Here is a 19,697-nt window from a genome sequence, read left to right on the forward strand (position 1 = left end):
TGAGAGGGAAAAGAATCCTGGACAGATCCTCCAGAGACATCTGGGGATCCTCCTCCCCTTCTGGACTCCCTCCAAGCACCAGTTGGAACAGAGCAGTGAATACACTGGGAATCAGGGAAGCAGTGCAGGACAGAGAGAAGCTCCAAGGGGTCTGTCACAACTCACATGAGATCAGGAGCTACTGAGGTTATCCAGTACTGGCAACACAGAGAAGTGTTAGGATGCAATGCAGGGTAGTGTGGCCTATTTTTTAATACAGAGCAATTAGCAGAGCATTATGCATGAAGTTTTCCACTTGCTACTAAAGCCCACATTGCTTCCCTACGTGCAGATGTAAACGTATACAGTCAGATGGGAGAGGGCAGGGAAAAACACACTTGTCTGGATTCTGAAATGAACAAATATATCCACATAATCAATCCCTTTCTGGACTGCTTAGCACAGCAACCTTGCTGAACAAAATAAGCTATACTCTGCCTAATTCACATGTAAACTAATTTATGGTACCTAGAACTAAAAGCTGCTGAGCATCTGTTGTGATCTTCCATGTGACAGAGGCCCTAGATTTTCAAATTCATCCCCATTTGAACAGAGCAATCCAGACACCCATGGGTCAAAACCTCAAGCACTGCAGAATCGTACATAACTTTTAATCACTTACTTCATTGTGCCATTGCCTTCATTTACAAACACACATATACTTCACTCTGAGTTTGTCTAGCTTTAATTGCCAGCCCAGCATCTCATTAGACCCTTGTCTGTCAGCATAAAGAGCCTGCTGCTCGTTTGTGTTCCCCACACTGGTACTTACTGCTGGTGACCTGAGCAACCCTTTCCTTTCCCGACAGAGCCTAAAGCATCAAAGCTTCCAGGGCTGCCTTTGCTTGGCAGCCACGCCCTTGGCTGCACACAGCCTGCTCCCCTGCTCTCAGGGCCTTTGGAGCTGCAGTCAGCTCCTCTGGGGAAGGTGGAGGTAATCTGACATCCTTACTCCTGCTCAAGAGCCTGATTCTTAGACACACCAGCGGCCCTTGGCCCTGCTGTGTGTGCACAGCACTCTCACACAGGCTCACTACCAAAACTCAGCTTCCTCTGGAGCATCACTGTTTCCAGCAGCGTTTCCCCACTCACTTTCTGCTTTCTTGTCTTTGCTCTGTGGTTGTGGCTTTATTTTTGGCCACATTAAAGGACCTGCTTTGGCACCAGAGTACCACATAAATCAGAGTGGGTTGTGACAGTGAACCACCAATTTCTTCATTCCCCAGATATAACTTTTGAGAACCTGATCAGTGACAATAGTATTGTGCCCACCTAGGCCACTGGTAAAACAAACCAACAAATAAATAAAGAGCACAAGGCAGATCCTTTTGCTGTCTATCTAACAATGATAAATCCACTTATAATTACATCCTGAAAGGCAGTTTTTACTCCACTAATTGCGTACCACGTCAATTTTGCACGACTCTTGTTCCTTAATCAGTGTCATGTAGCAGCATGCCAAACGCTTCACTGACATCCACGTACACCACATCAACCAAACTTGGAGCTTCATAAATAACATTTCAATTAGTTGACAGAATCTATTACATCAGCCCATATTGCTCAGCATTAATTCTCATTTATTTCTTTATTGAGCAGGTCCGGGACTGCGTGTCCTGTTCTACCTCAATCAATGTCAGATTGGCAGGCCTATAAATATCTGATTTTTCCCCCTACCTTACCCTTTTTAATACCTACACATCTACATTCTTTCAGACCTTTAGAACTCTCCCATGTTGTTAGGTTTATGAAAAACCAACAGTAAAATTCCTCAGTCAGCTCTCTTTACACTGCTACCTGCAAGATATGGAGCTGTAGAGGTTAAAAGAGCCCTGCTTTGATATCTGCTTTTTCAATGGACTTAAATAGGCACCATCATGATCTAGCTCCCATGCAGCTAGAAGAAATGGTATCAACAAGTCCAAGGCATTAAAAAAATTCATGTAAAATAACATGGAATGGTTTTGACCTCTTCTTCCCCGAGTTGTGATATTTTCAAACTGCAGTTTAGAGATCTCCCTGTTGTTGAACACTATTCAAGCATTCTCCTGAGCAACAAGCTCTGTGCTTGTTTTAAAGTAGAAACTAAGCATTTTCTATAAAAGATATTCAAAAACCTGGGTAGTAGACTCATGGCAACATCTTAAGAACTGGTAGTGCTCTCCCATAAAATTCTAACTCATCTGGATTTGATTATGAATTGCTCTAGATTCCTGGGCTTGAACCACACTCATGAAATTTGTCCTGTGTGTGCATTTACATAAAGGAGGAGGCTGTCTCCAGTTTGCTAAGTGTCTAGGAATCAGTTGTGCCCTTCCTGAAGATGAACTCCCACTGACTTCAAATTTAGCAGGCAAAATTTCTGGTTTCATTTCCCAATCTCTGAAAGGAAAGAAAACCTCTTAGACAAAAGGGAATTTAAACATCAAGTGCAGAATACATTAAATTTGCCAGATGCAGCTGAGATCTGAAATGCAAGAGTTGGAGAAAGCGAATACACGAAGCTTTAGAGAGAGACTTGGCAGTTTTCATCCCATTTGTTCTTTTTAAGATCTCATGAGAGCATCTAACAAAATCCTGTGTCACACCAAAACCTGCTCAAAGCAAGTGCACAGTGAATCAGCTTCTTCAACCACTAAACTACAGAATACATAATGGTGAGATGCATGAGGATCTGAAGCAGTTCTGGTCACTCCCAGACTGCCTCAGATCCCACTTGTGCAAGACATCCACATTCACAGGAGAAATTCAAAAATCAATGGCATTTAAGCGTGTGATAAAACCAAAGCATGTGCTTGAACACATGCTCTTGCCCCATGATGGAAGGTGTTTGTAGCAAGCTTGGAAGAGCCCTTCAAAAGCTTAAAAGCCATTCTTTTCCTCTGTGGAAGAAATCCCTGCACAAAAAAGCAAAACAGTGGGCTAGATTTGCCTCTCACTGTCATCACGGCTAATCTCTAGCGACTCCACAGTTGTCACAAGGAAAATTAATCCAGGTTTACAGAGATGTAACAGACAAATCTAGACCACTACATCTCTCTTGCTGTGTTTACAATAACAGTCCAATAAATGAGTATTTGTGATCGGGCACTGCTTTTTTAATCTGTTTGCTGGAGTATCATAGGATTTGTTTGATGATTTGATGACTTAGTTATTAGTGGATTTGCAGATTGCCTATGATTAGCCAGCATATTTTGGATTTTTTTTCTCTGTTTCTATGCAGAGAAGCAATTTTGACTTCTAAAGCAAAACCAGGGCATCGTCAGTAGTTTTTAATGTAGGTGAACATCTTCCATTCATAGAATCCCTGTGTAGCTCTGAACTACTTACACAAAGTGCCAAAAACCTAAAGGATTGCATAATACAGGCAAGAGGCTATGAATGAACGTCATTCATACTTCTTGCCTACACAAGTCTGTGGATCTTCATGGCATCTCCTATTCATTTTCTTCGGTTTTGCATGAATGGCTGAAAACGGGCCACAAATCATTCACTGCCCATCAAAACTCTTCCCGTGGCATTTCTCAGTGCCTGCTTGATGGGACCAGGAGCACAGCAAGGACTGCTGCCCATCAATAACACAGCAAGCACAGGTAGAAAACACAGCACTTTTCACTGGGTGTTTATGCCTTCCAGCTTCAGAACCAGCAAGCAAAACACAGGCAAGATCCAGGTAATGAAATCCAAGCCCACCATCTTCCAGGGCTGGTACTTTAATACCCTGGGGGGCTTCTAGGAGCTATGGGGATTTGCTCAAGCATCTCAGCCCAGCAGGGTTGATGAGCTCAGTACTTAGCTTAAATGACAGCCTAAGAGGAGTCCAAAAAATGGTATTCCTGTCATCTCCATACCTCCTAGGATTTTCCAAAATGGCTAATGCATCCTACCCAGCACAAAATGCCCTGGCAGGGGTCTAGGAGCCTGGCACTTGTGAATGCCCAAGTGCTTCTCTTTTAGTCAACAAAAACATACGGGAACTTCATCCTTTCCTAATTTTTAAAGGCCAAAAAGAGACATGAACTGCCTTTCCCTGACCTAACTCTTATATAGGTCAGATGAGCACCAGCCCTGAACTGGAAGTCATGTAATCATGTTAGGACAAGAAGAGCCTGAGCTAATAAACCTGGCCTTTCCAAGAGCTTATTGGTTTGGGCTCAGTGCCATGCTGAGGTTAACAAGGTAAAAACCCGTTTAACAAAGGAGACATATTTGACCAACCACAGTCAGGTCAATCATTTAAGATTTAAACATTCCCTCCAGAGGTATTTACCCAGTCGCTGCACGTTGCTATAGTTGATTCTGTACCTTCTGATGCTGCTTTAAATTATATTTCCCAAATCAAATTAGAGTAAAAGAAGCTTTCCTATTTCCTTATTGCAGTTGACAATCGCACGTGGGGTCAGCAGATAGTCTGAATTCACATGAGAGAAGCTTGAATCACCTATTACACCCAGTAAAAGAATCTGTAGCTCAAAATATGAATTCTCTTTTTTTCCAAGGTTAAACTAGAACAGTCAGAATATTCTCCCCTATATTGAGAACATGTGTGTATGTGTGTGTTTATCAGCACTGCATTTTATACACTGCTTTGTTCAAACCAATATACACACCAGGTTTTATGGTGTATTTTGGCTCAAGTGTGATTGCCAGGACAGTGTTTACAGCAATATTCAGCGTGTTCTGCATAGCTCTGCCCATCAATCAACACTGTAATAAAGCAGAAAGGGAAATCACTGAAAACGCAGCAGAGCTGCTGAATTCAAGTAAGCCATTCAAAACTAGTACGGAGAAAATGCAGAGGCAATTGGGTCAAAGTAGCCATTTACCTATTATTTAAAGGAAAAAAAGAAGCATATACATGCTGCATTATGGTTTACCTTAAAAAAATAACATGGACTGCAAAGTGTTAATTTTTTCCTGTCTGTTTTCTCTGGGTTAGTGTTTGAAGATGACTGCTGCTCCATATAGATTTATAATATGTATGTGTTTATTCACACATCTCTAAGTCAACAGGAAAGGCAGACCAGAATACCAAATCTATCATTAAATCTACATGTTGGCACCTACAAAAAGCTGCAGGGCTTCATTTTTTTCTGGCTAAGATTGAAGGGATAAATTGAAAGAATGAACAAACAAACAAGGCATGCTCATCCTTAAAATACACACACAAAGCAAGAGAGGCAGAGAGAGGAGGAAAATAAGGTGTCTTGTAAGGTTGTTGCCTTTCAGGTTTGTCTAACAGATCAGGAATAAGTTTAAGAGCAGCATAATCTCTGATTCTTTCTGGGTGTCACACAGGCTTGCTGACAAACACGGGGGCTACAAAGCCCCAGCCCTGGGCTGGCTCTGAAGCAACACGTGCTATTCCCAATTGAAACACTGGAATGTGATGCAGCTTCCAGCCCTTGCCCAACTTGAATACCCAGGCTCTGCTTCACAGTTTTTATTCTCTCCCCTACTGTGAAGAACTGCTTCACAGTGTCAGGGTGTACCACGCTGGAATCCTAATCTTAGAATTAGCATCTCTAGATGCTACTGTAAAATAAATGGTGATGATGATATTGATGAATTATATCACTCGTTTGGTTGGTTTATTTTTATTTTGCCTTAGTCTAGATCATAAAGAATTAACATAAAAATCAAGCTAGGATAAGATCTGTGTACCTAAGGCACCACAGAATTCCCACTGAAGTCATTAGGACTTGAATGGGAATTGAAGAAGGCTCTGAAATGGATTCAAGGTAGGTGCTTCTGCACTGCCCTGCTGGGGGTCACAGCAACACCCAGGGTGACAGTCACCTTCAGTGCATCCACCAGACTGTGAATGAAAGCCAATCAACAGAGCTGGGAGTGCAGACAATGCAGGCAGGGCAAAGGAGTGCTCAGCGTGAAAATGAAACCGAGGAGAGATGTTCTTAGCCCATTAAGAGCTATAATGAAATACTGCATCTTGAGTTTGTTGCTGTTAGAAGGAAGCCAGGAAACGAGCAAGAATTCATTATAAAGCTGCTCAAGACCAAAACATGAATCATTGGGTTCTAAAAAAACCCAGTTGTCTAGAGAACGGCATAGATGAAAATGAATGGAATCTCTTTAAATTACTCTCTGTATAAAGTCTTTCACATTCATCCTTTCTGGCTTTCTGATTAGTATCTTTCTGGGATGTGGGTTTTTAAATAATTCCACACCACACTCCCAGCTTCTGCAATCAAAACACTGAAATGACTCTTGATTCTGCATTTTTCATCTTCATTTACAGGGAAAAATGTCTTCTGCAGTAAGAAATTTGAACACCTACTGTCCTACCCATCTACTGGATATCCCCAAAAGTGTATGCTGAAGGCTCAGTAATCAAATGTGATTAAGATTCCCTCATCACTTTACAAATAAGGAGACTTTTGTATGTTATTGCTGCATAAAGGAGGATTAAATCACCTCTGGAAAGCCCTCAGGATCATTTAAGTGCTGAAAAACTGAGACCCCTCTGATCTCAGCATCCATGACAGGAAAGCAAAAAAACCCCAAATCCTACACCATGAATTGAGACTTCCCTACAAACCCAGATGGGAACACCTACAAGGAAAATATGGCACCAAAACACAGCCCCTGGCTGTTTTGTTCATGCTCTGACCAATTTCCTGAGAAAAGAAGCCTTGCATGACCACATGGTGTGCTTATCTACATCTGTCCCTCACACCAACCCCTTCCCAGCTATTTCTGAGCCCTCTAGCAATTACACTTTCCATGTGACAACTCCACTGAAGGAGCAGCAGCAAGACTGGGAGCTGAACTGGTGTCAGTCATGGGGGAAACCACCTCAAAGCTGGAAACTTGCCATGAACCAGAAAAGCACAATTTGAGTTCATTTCTTGTTAGATGTACCTCATCAGAGCAAAGAAATCCAACCATGAGATACAAGTCTGTTGAAAATTTTGTTCCCTTATCTCACAGCTGGCTGGCTGTGGCAGGAGTTTTGCTCAAGAAGGATGCTGCACTGGTTATTCTGTTAACCAAGACTCCTTGGAAAGGCATAAGAAAGAAAAAAATAATTCAAGAAAAATCAGAAACCACAGAAGATTGACTAAGACCTCGGGCTTCTCATAGGAACACGTCCCACTCATGACTGCTGGAGTGGATTTTACAAGACTTACTGTGATGACATCCAAAATTTATTACAGCTTTTACAACAAAACCATGTCTAGTAAAGAGTGATGTAGTGACAACATTTACTTGTCTGGATTTAGCTTCTTTGGGCACATAAATATACTTTTGTGCTTCAAGAACAGCCATAGCTGCCTACTAAATCATGAATAATACAAGGCAGCTTTGTAGACCTTTAAACACATGTACCAACTTGGTTCTGTCTCCTTCCTAAATCTGCTTCCTTACTACCTGCACAGTCATCCCAAGGCCCTGCTCTGCTCATTGTCTGTCAACCTGAGCTTCTGAAATGGAAGTCTTTGAAATCATGCCTTTAAATTCCTATGCTTTCTGAGAATGGAATTCATTACTTTCACAAAGTGGCAAACTTTGTTTTCCCATCTCCTCAGTTACAAAATAAACTGAAAACTTTTCTGTCTTCCTTAGTACATGCATGATGAATTTAGTGCAACTTCATTTGAAAACCAATTTATTGACCACAGGTGTGAAAACCCTATTGTAATATAGAGCAAATAGTAGATTTCTAGTAAGCACTGAACAACGTATTTTTCTGGTATAATGGTTTAAAAAGAATCTAAAAGAACATTACAGTAAAACAGGAATAGGTGGAAAAACTAGCAGTATTTCACATTGCAGTTTTTGGGGAGCCAGATTTGAAGCATCTTGAAGTGTTCTGAGTTCCAGAAAGCAGCCTGAGTCTGATGTCAGAAAATCAGACCCCCAAAGTACCTCATGCTCATGTTGTTGGCCACCTCACAGGTAAAATAATACCTTCCATACACACTGCACTCACTGATTCCTGGTTACCAAAATCAAAGTTTTAGTAGTTTACCAAAGCACGAGGGGATACTTTGCCAAGTAACATGACTGTATTTGAAAAACCTGAATCCATCCAGGAGTAGCCATAAAACCAGGTCTTAGCCCAGCCCTGCTGTCTGCGTCACACCAAAAGCTGGTCCAGCTCCTGGTGGCTGCCCCAGCAGCCTCCCAGCCTGATGCTGGCCTTGCCCTTCCCTGCCAGGGGGCTCCTGGAGCTTACTCAGGCAGCTGGGGCACAAATGAGGGGAACTCTCCAGGACAGCCTTCCCAAGATACCCGCACTAGCCCTGGCCCCCCAGAGAAGGACCTACCAGCCCCAAAATCACACTCCTACCCCAAGGCAGGGCACTACCCAGACCCAACACTTATACTTCCAAGGACTGATGTCAGACAATCAAAATCCATCATGACTGCACCAACAAATAAGGAAAAATGCCTCAAAAACCAATAAAATAAGACCCTACTCAAATGCTAGTTTACCTACATTTTACAGTATCCCCGTATGCCACAAAGCGCTCAGGCTATTTCCACGTTCAGTTTTGCTGTTGCTGTTCTTATCAAAACACATTGTTCTTTCCCTGTGACATTTCTTCATATCTTTGAAAGAATGCTCTCTTCTACCACAAAATATTTGGCTTGAATCCTCCAGTGAGGAGGAGCCAAGGGTTTGGCTCATGTTTTAAAAAACAAAAGAAATATTATCCTAAACATAAAGCAAATGAGTGCAACTGTAACAGTAGATGGAGATAGAGCTCCTAGCACAACCTATGAATAATTCCAAGTCCTATTAGAAGTAACACAGCTTTCTGAATTTCCCTAGAAAACAGCATGTGATGATTAGGTTCCAGCTTGACTGAAATGCAAAATACCACTTTTTACAAAGACAGAGCAGAACAAAAGACAGTATGTAGTGCAACAACTTAGACTGCAAAGTGTATCCACTTACAATCTGAAATTGTGGAAGACAATGTGTGCACACATAAGAACAGAGATATTAAAAGAGGGCTCTTACCTCCGTCCCCAGATCCTGAGCCAGCATCTGAGAAAAGAACAGAAAGGAATTTATATTCATGTGCTCCAGTATGTGCTGGGAGCATGCAAAGCAAGGCTTCAGTGAAGTGCACTACAGTGTACCTCGCCTTTGATGGCATCCCTGGGTAAATTATTGAGATCTAATCTGAATGTAATTCACTCAAGCCATCTTTCTCGTGTCTCTGTTTTTTTTTTTTCTTTAAAGTCTCTCTATCAGATGAAAATAAAATAAGCCACAGAATGCTGCAATGCCTTTAGAAGTCCCTACCTCGTTTTGTTGTACTTAGACGGATAAATCTTTGTTCCCAACAGCAGTACAAAGTTACTCCAGTTACTCACTACTAAATCCTCACCAAGGAGAAATTTTAAACACATTTGTAAATTTGTATCATTATCTTTAGGAAACAGGACATCTCATCAGATTCTAACTAGTTGGAATAAATCATTACATTACTATTATTCAAAGTCTTCAGATAAATTATTAAAATGCCATTTTTCTTAAGGTTGTTCCTGAGTTTCAAGACTGAGCGCTTTCTTTTTCCTCTACTTGACATTTTGTTGCCTGGAATGATGAGAGTCACAAATTTAGAAAGTGCAACATCACAAAATTGCCAAGCCCAGAGCTTCAGTAAGAAACTTTCTAAGCAAGGCAAAGCACGGAAATGCACACACACAGGGCTACCAAAAATGCCTAGGAGGAGTTTCTTCTGCAGGGAAGGGAGGGAGGCTGCCATCCTATCCTTCCCCTTGGTGGAACAGTTATGCATTTATCAGCATCAAGATGAACAGAAAGAGTTTGAAATACTTGCTTTGGGATCAAAGTACCCTGGGAACTGTTAGATCTCATTTACTGACAGGGAGGTCTGGTGGAGCTGAACTTGCAAATGCCATCACTGCTCAAAACTAAGAAAGAAAAGGAAAATCTTTGCTAAATAGCTGTTTGCAAGAATTGCTTAAAATGGTAGCTTTATTCAGCAAGGCTGCAAAGGACAGCTGCAAAAGCTGGCTGAAAAAGGTAACAGAAATAACAGTGTTTTCCCAGTGACCATGTCCTGAATTCTTCTGATCTGATCCTGTGTCCTGATGCTCTTTCCCAAATGAGCTACTGAGGAAAGAGGGAAGAAAGGTCTGCACTACAGTGCCCCCATGGCTCTGGGAAGCTTTGCCTGTCCAGGTGTGCCACATCTCCCCAGCACCCAAAAAGAAAGGAGCAGCTCCTGCCACAGTGAGCTCCCGCGGTACCTGGCTCTCTGCACAAAAGGACTTTGTGTCCCTCCTTCCCCTCTAACCTGCAGGGCCCAGAGCCCACCAGGCAGGGCCAGAAGGGTGCTCACTGACACTTCCCCCAAAGCCCAGGTCCCTGCTGGGGGTTCTTCAGCACCCTCTCTCTCTGCCCCATCCCACTGGGAAAACCTAAGGAAAATGGCTGTTCCCTTCTCCACTGAGCTCCTGCTTAGGAAAAGGAAAAAGAGACCACAGACCTTGAGCAAGACTTCAGGAAAATATCTTTTTTTTTTTCCTTTCTCTGTTTCTGAAATCCACAATGTGTTTCAAAGAGAACCGCCAACACAGTCATTGCCAGCAGGTAAATAAGTTTCAGAAAAGTTGTAGTAATGTCCTGAAATTATCTCTTTAATCAAAAAGTTTGAACCAAAAAGACCAGTTGCTGTGCTGAGAGAATTTCCTAAGTTGAACAAATCCTACATCACAGTAGGTTTTGTCAGCCCAAGCTCCATTTAATACCAATTTATGGACAAAAAAATTGCAGCATATGTTTTTTTCTTCTGGAAAATTGTCAGGTAACAGCTTCAGAGAAGAACAACATTTCCAGAGAAAGGAGTTTATTTTCTCTCAGGTGTATGAAACATGAAATTACAGCACTGAAAAAAGTTTGTCTAATGTACTTTTTATTGACTCCTCCATCCTCAGCCAAGAAAAAATTCTGCTTTAAGTTTAAAGAACTCTCTCAAGAACAAAGGCTTACTCCTGCTCTTTTCAAGTTAACTTCACTGCCCACCTCTAACAGATACCGAGCACGAAAGAAAAACATCAAGAACTCCTGCACATAAGCAACTGGGTTTTCCTGGCAGATTTTGCTCATTCACCTTTCTGGCTGTTTTCATACAAGCTGAGATATCAACAGCTCACAAGGCTCAGAGTTGAGCAAAGCTGTCTCACATGCCAGTCAGTTTCCTCAAGTCCAGAACAAAACACCTGTGGCACAGACCTGCTCATTATGTGTGTTTTGGACTAAATCCTCAGCTGGTATAAATTGGCAGGACTCATTACAAGCAGTGCTCTGTTGAATCATACCAGCTGGGGATCTGGCCCTACAAGGATAAGGAAAAACCTAAGGAACTGGATTGCAGGCATTAATGATCCAGCTCTCTCTCTCCAGATTATGGAGAGGTTTGTGGTAATCCAGATGCCCATTTATCAGACATCTGCTTACTTAATCTGCTACCAGTTCTCTTGTCCTAACAGCTCAGAAGTGTAGGCAGGGCACAGGATGATCAGGAGCACAAGACACAAACTAAAAAACAAATCTACTTCTGTGCTGAACTCTTCCAAACAGTGCCAGGGGTACAGTGTATCAGGAACTGTGAGCTTATAGTAAGTACTTAAAAGGAAAGGATGGCAGCAACTTCTCATGTCCCCCAACAAATTAACCAGCAATGAATTCAAAGCAAGAATGCAAATGGTTTTTGCCATTTTCCTGGGGGCATGGCAGGCAGGCTGGGTGAGTTATACCTACCAGTGGCACATGATCCCTCGGACACCAGCAGGATTTCACTCTGCTGCTTGCAGGCAGCCTGTTTCAAGTAGCATTCGTTCTGGTAGGTGTCACCATTGGAGCCACACACGGGCACGTAGTCATTGTTGCACTGATGGGAAGGGACAGAGAGCAGCAGCGTCAGTCACACGAGCACAGGGGGCACAGCACCCATTGGGGTGCCCCCACACACCCCCTGCTCCCTGCCAGCATTACAACCCTGGGAAAGCAACAGAGAGGGACACTGACAATCCTCTCACCTTTATAGCTACTGGGGAGAGGGAGGGGTACTTAAAAAAAAAAACAACCAGATTTGAAGAGATTAGGGGAAAGGTAATCTGAATGGGTGAAGTGTTCAGTAAGTGCCCCAGAGAGGTCTCTGACTGCCAGGAGGGGCAGGGGGCATTCCCAGGGAAGGAATAAGGCAAGGCAAATGACTCCTCACATCTGCAACCACAGCTGCTGTGTTTCCATTGGATGGCTCCAGACAAACAGTAATGAACAGGCTCTCTCTTCCCCTCCTCCTGCACACACCCCTGCAGTGCTACGGAGGTCGGCACACACAAGTGTGTGTCTGACTGTTCAAGTACTGACTGGCAGAGGGAAATTATTTCTGAGACACCAACGATCCAAGTGCAGCCCTCTTTCTGCACAGACACTTCAGTTGCTGGAAGGCTGCAGCTGGGATGCTCCACGAAGATCCAAGCTCTCCCCACGGTGGCCAGTGGGCAGGAGCAGCAGCCCTGCAGCGAGCCCAGCCAGTGCAGAAGTTTGTCACACCACACACCCCTGCTTCGGCTCACGCTCCTGCTGAGCTCTGCCTGATTTCCTGTCCCACTGGAAGACAGTTTTGCCCCTTCTTGTTCATTTAAAAAAGATAATCATTTCATTTTAGACTGAAAATTGGGCAACCTACAGGGTGCAGTTATCACAAGATAATCATGCTTGGAGGCTTAGAAATACTTGGATGTGCCCAGTACATGGCAATTATACCAGGGATATGATTATCTCATGATTACCCTACTCCTGGTATGCCTCATTGTTTAATTAGAACAAATGGAATGATCACAATTATTATTTACAAATGCTCACCTCTGCCTAAATCCAAGTAAAAATTTAGAAGAAATCATACATCCTATTTAGCTGTATCGTGCCATTATGTGTCTGAGGTGTGTTTGTTGGGCACAATGAAATACGCAGAACTGAAATATCAGGGATATTAACATCAAAAATGCTTTAAACTGAATGACTACAGAAGTGATTAACACAAACAATTGCATAGATTGCATTAATTGCAGGCCTCCACACAGAGCAGCTGCCAAGAAATTATTCATAGTTGGTCAGAGTGACATTTTGATTGGGCCAAAACAAATGACATTTTCCTTTTGCATTGTATTCTCTTCAATCTTCCCAAGATGTTGCCCACCCCCAGCACACTCTTCCCGCAGCACAAGGAAGAAAAACAACAGCCACCACAGTAGAAACCCTCTCCTTCTGCTCCTCACGAAGGATTCCTCCATGCAGAGATTTTAAACTGTTGATTAAAAATGTTTCTAGGCTATTTTCACCATTATGTTCCAAATCTGAGCAACATTTCAAGCCTAAAATGCCAACTTCATTGCTCAACAGCAATTGCTAGAGGCTGATCTGGAATACATAACCAGGACAATTAACACAATCGTGCATATTTTTTAAAGCATGAAGCATCAAATTATGCTTGCTTTAGGTGTAATATCTGCTTGTCACCCAAGGATTTGTGAGGAATTTGGCCTGGAGTATCTCAATAGGCTTTCTTACATGTAGAAACAAGGCTGGATTCTTTGCCCAAGAAACAGAGAGGCAACTTTTCTGCCCAGGAAACACAAAGGCAACTCCTCTGCTGCTTTCACCCAGGGCAAGGGATGATCTTTGACACGGACTCAGCTGCAGATCTGAAAGGCCACACAGCCCCACATAAATGGTGAGATCCCAATCCACACAGAGGAGTGCTATGAGCTAGGCTGGAACTTCTTCCAAAGGTGGCCCAATTTTAAAGTGCATTTGAGAGACATCAGGATCCCAGGAAGTATTAGTCCACTATTGCCACCAGCACCTTTGGAAAATTAGGATTCAGATGGGAAAGGCATAAGGAGCAAATTCCATATGGATCCTGCCTTGGCTCTGAGCTGGAAACTGTAATGGAAGTTACCCAGGAAAGAAAACAAGACCACCAATGAGAGGGCTGTGATGTTGGTCATCAGGTGGTTCCTAACCCACTGGAGCCAGACTCCTGTGTTTGCCCACGCTGAATCCTGTGCTCATAGCTCATCACAATCACAAAACACCTCCTGCTACTGCTGGAGAATATCACATGTTGAATGTCAGTCTAGTGACATATTTTGGTCACTGGTTTAGGGCTCACTAGACTAGGCCCTAGATGTAGGAATGATCATTCATCCTCAGGTAAGGACTGAGCAAGCCCTCAGGGAAATCCATGTTAAAACTCCCACTAAACCCACCAGCACAGTTCTATACTGCTCTCTCACACATGCCAGTTTTTAACATACAGCTTAGAGCAGGGAAATGGACTCATGCAATTCCATCAAGTGCCAGTCAAAGGTGCCTTCCTCAGCACCTGCAGCCTTGAGTGCCCATTGTCACAGCCAGGGACAAACCATCTTTAGGAGCCTTTGGATCCCTGCTGTGCGCTGAAACCAGGTGGTTTGTTTCCTAAAGGTAATTGTAACCTCTGTAACTCCTCCTCCTGGTAACACTGTTAAAAGCTTGACCTTCTCCTACTTTCATGGATCAACTACTCCCAAAATGCCACCCACATCTTGAACCAAGCAGCGCAAAAATATATTCTAGAAATAGAACTAAGCTGGAAGTTGGACAGGTGATGTCCAACAGGTGATCAGGACAGGTGATGTTGCAGCTCCACAAACACTGAAGCACGTGGAATACTCGACATGCATGAAAACAGGAGTCCTTCCTCCCAAAAAAACAGTGACTGTCCACTGGCTTGGTGACTCAAGAGGAAAGACACTGATGGAAATACCCAGTATATTTTTGATATCTTCATGAAATGTCAGAGGGAAGAGCCCAGCTGCCAGACCTATGGCTTTGGGCAAACAGGTACAGACCCAACAAGCCATGTCTCCAAGCTCCTGCCTGCTGGCACAGCTCTACAGCCCTTCTGCTGGACCCACTGAGTCTGAGGGAAGGAAGGGCTGGTGGTTTCCCACATGCTCAGCCCTCCTGCAGGAGCCGGCACTGTCCCAGAGCCTTCGCTCCCTGCCAGCACCAAAGTCTGGGCCTGTCCTGCACAGGGACTCTGCATCTCCTGATCGGAGCAGGACATGATGTTTTTCAATAAAATACATGTCTCACTGACAGTTGTCGCAGTAGTCTGTGACAAGGAGAACCAGCCAATATGAATCTCTTTGTCAGTGCTTGCCCGCTGGCTCTCCAGGGTTGGAAGCCTAACTTGGATGTTCCAGAGCAGTCTGATCATATTCATCCTCTCAAATAAAAATAAATTCATTTTAACTCCACTTGGGCAGATATGAAGCATCTGTAATTCTGGTTTGAACAAACCCAAACAAAGATGGCAGAAGCCCTGCTCTCCACTTCCATGTTCTCAGCCCCTCAATACACAGGCTGGTCAGCCCAGAACTTTTCATCAGTACTAAGGCAAAATGAGCTCTCTATCTTTGTTTAGTCTCTCAAATTCATGAAGAAAACACAAAACACACTTATAGTGATGAGGAGCCTGCAACTGATGTGCTCATTATTACCTCAGAGAGCTGTCACTGAAATGGGAGCCCTGGATTCTGTTTGGGGTCCCCGTTACTCGTGACTTAAGTTACTTGGCCAGCTCTGCCTCACTTAGCCAGCCTCAGACACCACACTAGAAATTAATTTTCTACTCCAGTGGCATATCCTTTTGGCTTGTCACAGGGTCCACTGATGTTACAAGAGCAGCTAACATCCCCCCAAGCTCTGCCTATATCAAAGCGCTGAGTTTCACTACAGAAGCCCCCGGCACCACAGCCCTTGGCAGCGCTGGCACAGCATCAGCCACAGGTAATCTGCCCTCCAAGGTCACAGTCAGCCCTGCAGCTCCACACAGGGCTCACTGCAAGACAGAGAGCTCTGAGGTTTACAGGGCCTGGTCCAAAGGCCACTGAAACCAAAGACTGCTGTTGATTTCAACCCATTTCCTAGTGATCAGCCCACAAATGCCCAACTCATTATTTTGATGTTATTTACATATTAATATACCAATTGCCTGATTTCCTTAAATCTGTTTCAACTGCCCTCTACAGAACTGCTAAACCCAGCATACTTAGACTGTTTACCTTTCAAAGAGGGGACCACACAGTCTGGAGAGGTTTACCTAGTTCCATTTACCCAAAATCACCAAGCATTAGCACCCTGACTTGGGAAAACAGCACTCCCAATGCCTTCTTCCCAGCCAATGGCAACATCAGAATTTGCACCCTCCAGGCTATGAGTTCACGGCTTTATTCCAAATGGCAACACCAAACAGGGACCAAAGACAAGACCCAAGCATCCTCAGTGGCTCCTCTAAGCTCCTGAGACTCAGGGCACATCATCTGCCCTCGCTTACCACCAGGCAATGGGTCAAGTCACAGATATTTTACTGCCTTACAGATTTTTCTTAGAAAGAAAAAACAGACCAGACCACAACCCTTGTATCACTGCATATGCTGAGCCAAGGCAAATGCTCAAAACAGCATTCTCACGCTGAATATTTGATTGCATGCAAACTCCAAATGTAATAAAAGACTCCCACAGTCAATTATGAATTCCCTTCCAACATGGGAAACACAAGCATTTAAGAACTACTGTCTTGCTCTCATTACAGAAAATTCCTTCCTTGTTTAAAATGAAGGAAGTTATCACTTGGGTTTTATCTCCAAAGGCACGTTTGTCTCTAGAAATATAAACTACAGTTGCAATGCTTTAACATGAATAGTCTATGAAAGCTCAATGTTAACATAGTCATTACAGATGTGCCCAGTTTGAGCTGTGCACTATTTGGCCTGCTCTACAGTAAACACTGAAATCAGCATGGTAAGTTTCACAACTTCACCAATTCACATTAAAATGCAGAAAAACATTGGGGCATAAACACACATACAACCCTGTGCTGGTACATGCTTTGAACTCCTTTAATTTGTGCAGTTTCTATTCAGGTCATTATTTAAAGACCAGCTGTTCTGCGAGTTAGCTAAAACATTAAATGGAATCCTTCATAATGAAATCATCTGACTTTGAGAAGGGCTGAGGTTTAGATGTAGCTGAGAGAGGAAGATAGAAGAAATAGAAGGAAAACCCCTTACTACTCAGTAATAGCTCTCCTAAAACTATATAAAACCTAAAGGAAGTTCATCATTTTGGAACAGAGGGATTGCTCCTTAATCTGATCAGCTGGGCAGATAAACAGGCAGAAGCATTGTCACTATGCAGCCCTTCCTGAAAATATTGCATAAGCACATTACAGATCCATTTCTTTAACTAGATCAGAACTCCGAATACAATAAGCCATGATCTGTATCAGAAATGAATTTAGAAAGGACTCTAAATCCTGGTTAAAAGGGCAGGGATGAAAAATCAGAAATGCACAACCTGAAACTGCAGACCCAAAGGGACATTTAAAGCCACAGCATCTGCATTTTCCCAGAGAAACTTATGTCTTCTTGACACCAGTTGGTTCTCCTGTCAGCTTTTATACACACAGCCTGGTTTGCCCTCTAACTTCTCTGCACATAGAGAAATAAATTGCGAAGTGATAGGTTATAAAGGCAGTTACTTGACTTGTATTCTCATTAGTGAATTAGAGAACGAAATATCAATCTTCTTACCTTGAACTGACAGACACAAGTCACACTGTCTCCAATCCTTAAACACTCCCCATCAAATTTACAGGTATTGGTGTCGCAGAGAAAGAGATCATTTTCTCTGTCATCGTAACCTCAAATGTAAAGAGAGGGAAAAAAAAGTCAGCTTTGGTCTAGCAAGAGAAACAATATGGGATGGTTGCATTTTAGTGCACATAGCACAGTAACCTTGTTGATGAAACTGACAGAGTCCAGATTTCCTTTTGTCCTTCCCTGTCCTCAGCTTTTCACTTTTCCTCTTGTTTCTCCCTCGGTGTTTCTCTCAGTTCTTATTCCCCACTACCTCACACACTTTTTTTTTCCCATTTCACGGACTCGGTTTCCTCAAAAGTCACCTGGTAATTATGCTATTTCATGGCTCTGGGTTGGAAATGTCATCAACTTATCCCCATCCGATCACAAATCTGTTGGACAGAAGTCCAAATCGGAATTTCTCCAGCCCATGACACAACAAAGCCCCCAGTAATAAAGACAAACAGGCTGGGTGTTTTCTGTGATGGTCTGCCTGATCTCAATGAAGATTGATGACCTCTAAGTTAACAGGAGAAGTGCCAGGTTCCCCATGAGCCGCTGAGTGAACCGAGCTCTTTGCGTTCATATTCTCCAGGAAACCAAGAGATCTGACTGAACATTCAGTTCACGAATACAAGCATGAATTTCAGATTTTGCTAGCTGACTTCCCACTCCAACAGCGAGTGGCAAGACACTAAGCAAAACAGCTATATCAGACTCCAAACCCATTAACATCTGAATCCATTGATTTTTTAAAAAAACATCCGAGCACTCTTAACCGTATCGCTATATGTTTAAAACGAAGAGCTCACAGTGCAAATTCCCCCGATCTAACACGTCATGTGCGATCCACGCAGTACCCCAAATAACACTCTTCCCCTTAGAAGGCTACCACAGTCTAATTCCCGAATTATTTGCGGTATCGGAGAAGGACCGGCTGCTGACCTGCATAGGAAACCCGTTACAAAGGTCAGCCCGACTTTAAGGCACGGGCAGCGGGTTCCCGGTGTCGCTGCCCGATCCGCTCTCCGTTGCGTGCGCACGGCAGCAGCCGCCCGCAGGATGCGCACACGCGGCCCCGGCTCCCGCAGCCGTCGCCGAGTACCCCGTTCCAGCGCGGAGCCGCGCTCGGCGGGGCCGAGGCTCTCTCTGTGCCCGGGGAGCCTCCCGCACCGGCGGAGGGCGCGGCTGCCCCGCCCGGCACCGCGGAGTGAGGGACAAGCGAGGCCCCGGGGGCTGCGATCGCACCGGGAACGGCGGCGAGCCCCGACGCCCGGCACTTTTAGCCTTCGCTATTCCCGTGCATTCAACGGGACGCGGCATCACCCTCTGAAGTTGCATCCCCCGGGCTCGTCCGCGCAACTCCGAGCGCCCGGCGGGGCACGGCGGGGCAGGGCGCGGGGCGCTCCGGTGCTTACCGGAGCAGTTCCAGCCGGTGGGCGTCTGGCAGTCACTTAAGGAGGTAGGGAAGGCCGCCAGCTTGTCGGGGCGGGCGAGGACGAGCAGCACGGCGGGCAGCAGCAGCCAGCAGCAGCAGTCGCAGAGCGTCCAGCCGCCGCCGCCGCACTGCCGGGGCGGGGAGGGCTCCCAGGGCACCATGACTTCCTAACTCAACTCTCCGGCAGCGGCGTGCCCCCCGGGCGGCGCGGCGGGCGGCAGGGACGGGCGGCGGGGCCGCTGGGCATCCCGGGGCCCCGGCCGGCGGCGGCAGTGGGTCAGCGAGCGGCGGCCGGGCGCTACGCTGGGGCGAGCGGCGGAGCCCAGCGGGGCGGCGCGGGGGTGCGGGCGGCGGCGGGGCGGGGAGCAGCTGCCATAGGGGCCGGGCGGCGGGGAGCGGGGGGAGGGCGCGGAGGGGCCGCCGCCGCGCAGCCGCCGCCGCCGCCGCCTGCCCCGCTCTGCCGCCCGCATCCCTCTGCGCGGGGGAAGCAGCAGGTCCCGGCCCGCCGCGTCACGTG

At 44.9% G+C, this 19,697-nt stretch overlaps 1 protein-coding gene across 2 annotated transcripts in view; it reads right to left on the reverse strand.

The window, feature by feature from the left end:
- TMEFF2 (transmembrane protein with EGF like and two follistatin like domains 2) overlaps positions 1-19,697 on the reverse strand; it is a 186,817-nt gene that overhangs the window by 106,206 nt on the left and 60,914 nt on the right. Inside the window, exons 1-4 of one of the 2 annotated variants that reach the window (XM_074548201.1) lie at positions 19,161-19,631; positions 17,695-17,804; positions 11,807-11,936; positions 9,032-9,058 (exon numbers count right to left, since the gene is read on the reverse strand). In XM_074548201.1, the coding sequence (XP_074404302.1) occupies positions 9,032-9,058; positions 11,807-11,936; positions 17,695-17,804; positions 19,161-19,341 (448 nt within the window). In that variant the 5' untranslated portion in view covers positions 19,342-19,631. Of the gene's footprint in view, positions 1-9,031; positions 9,059-11,806; positions 11,937-17,694; positions 17,805-19,160; positions 19,632-19,697 lie in introns of those variants that run through there. The other variant, XM_074548202.1, reaches the window with a different exon arrangement.

The sequence above is a fragment of the Zonotrichia albicollis genome, chromosome 10 (genome assembly GCF_047830755.1).
Source record: "Zonotrichia albicollis isolate bZonAlb1 chromosome 10, bZonAlb1.hap1, whole genome shotgun sequence".
NCBI lineage: Eukaryota > Metazoa > Chordata > Aves > Passeriformes > Passerellidae > Zonotrichia > Zonotrichia albicollis.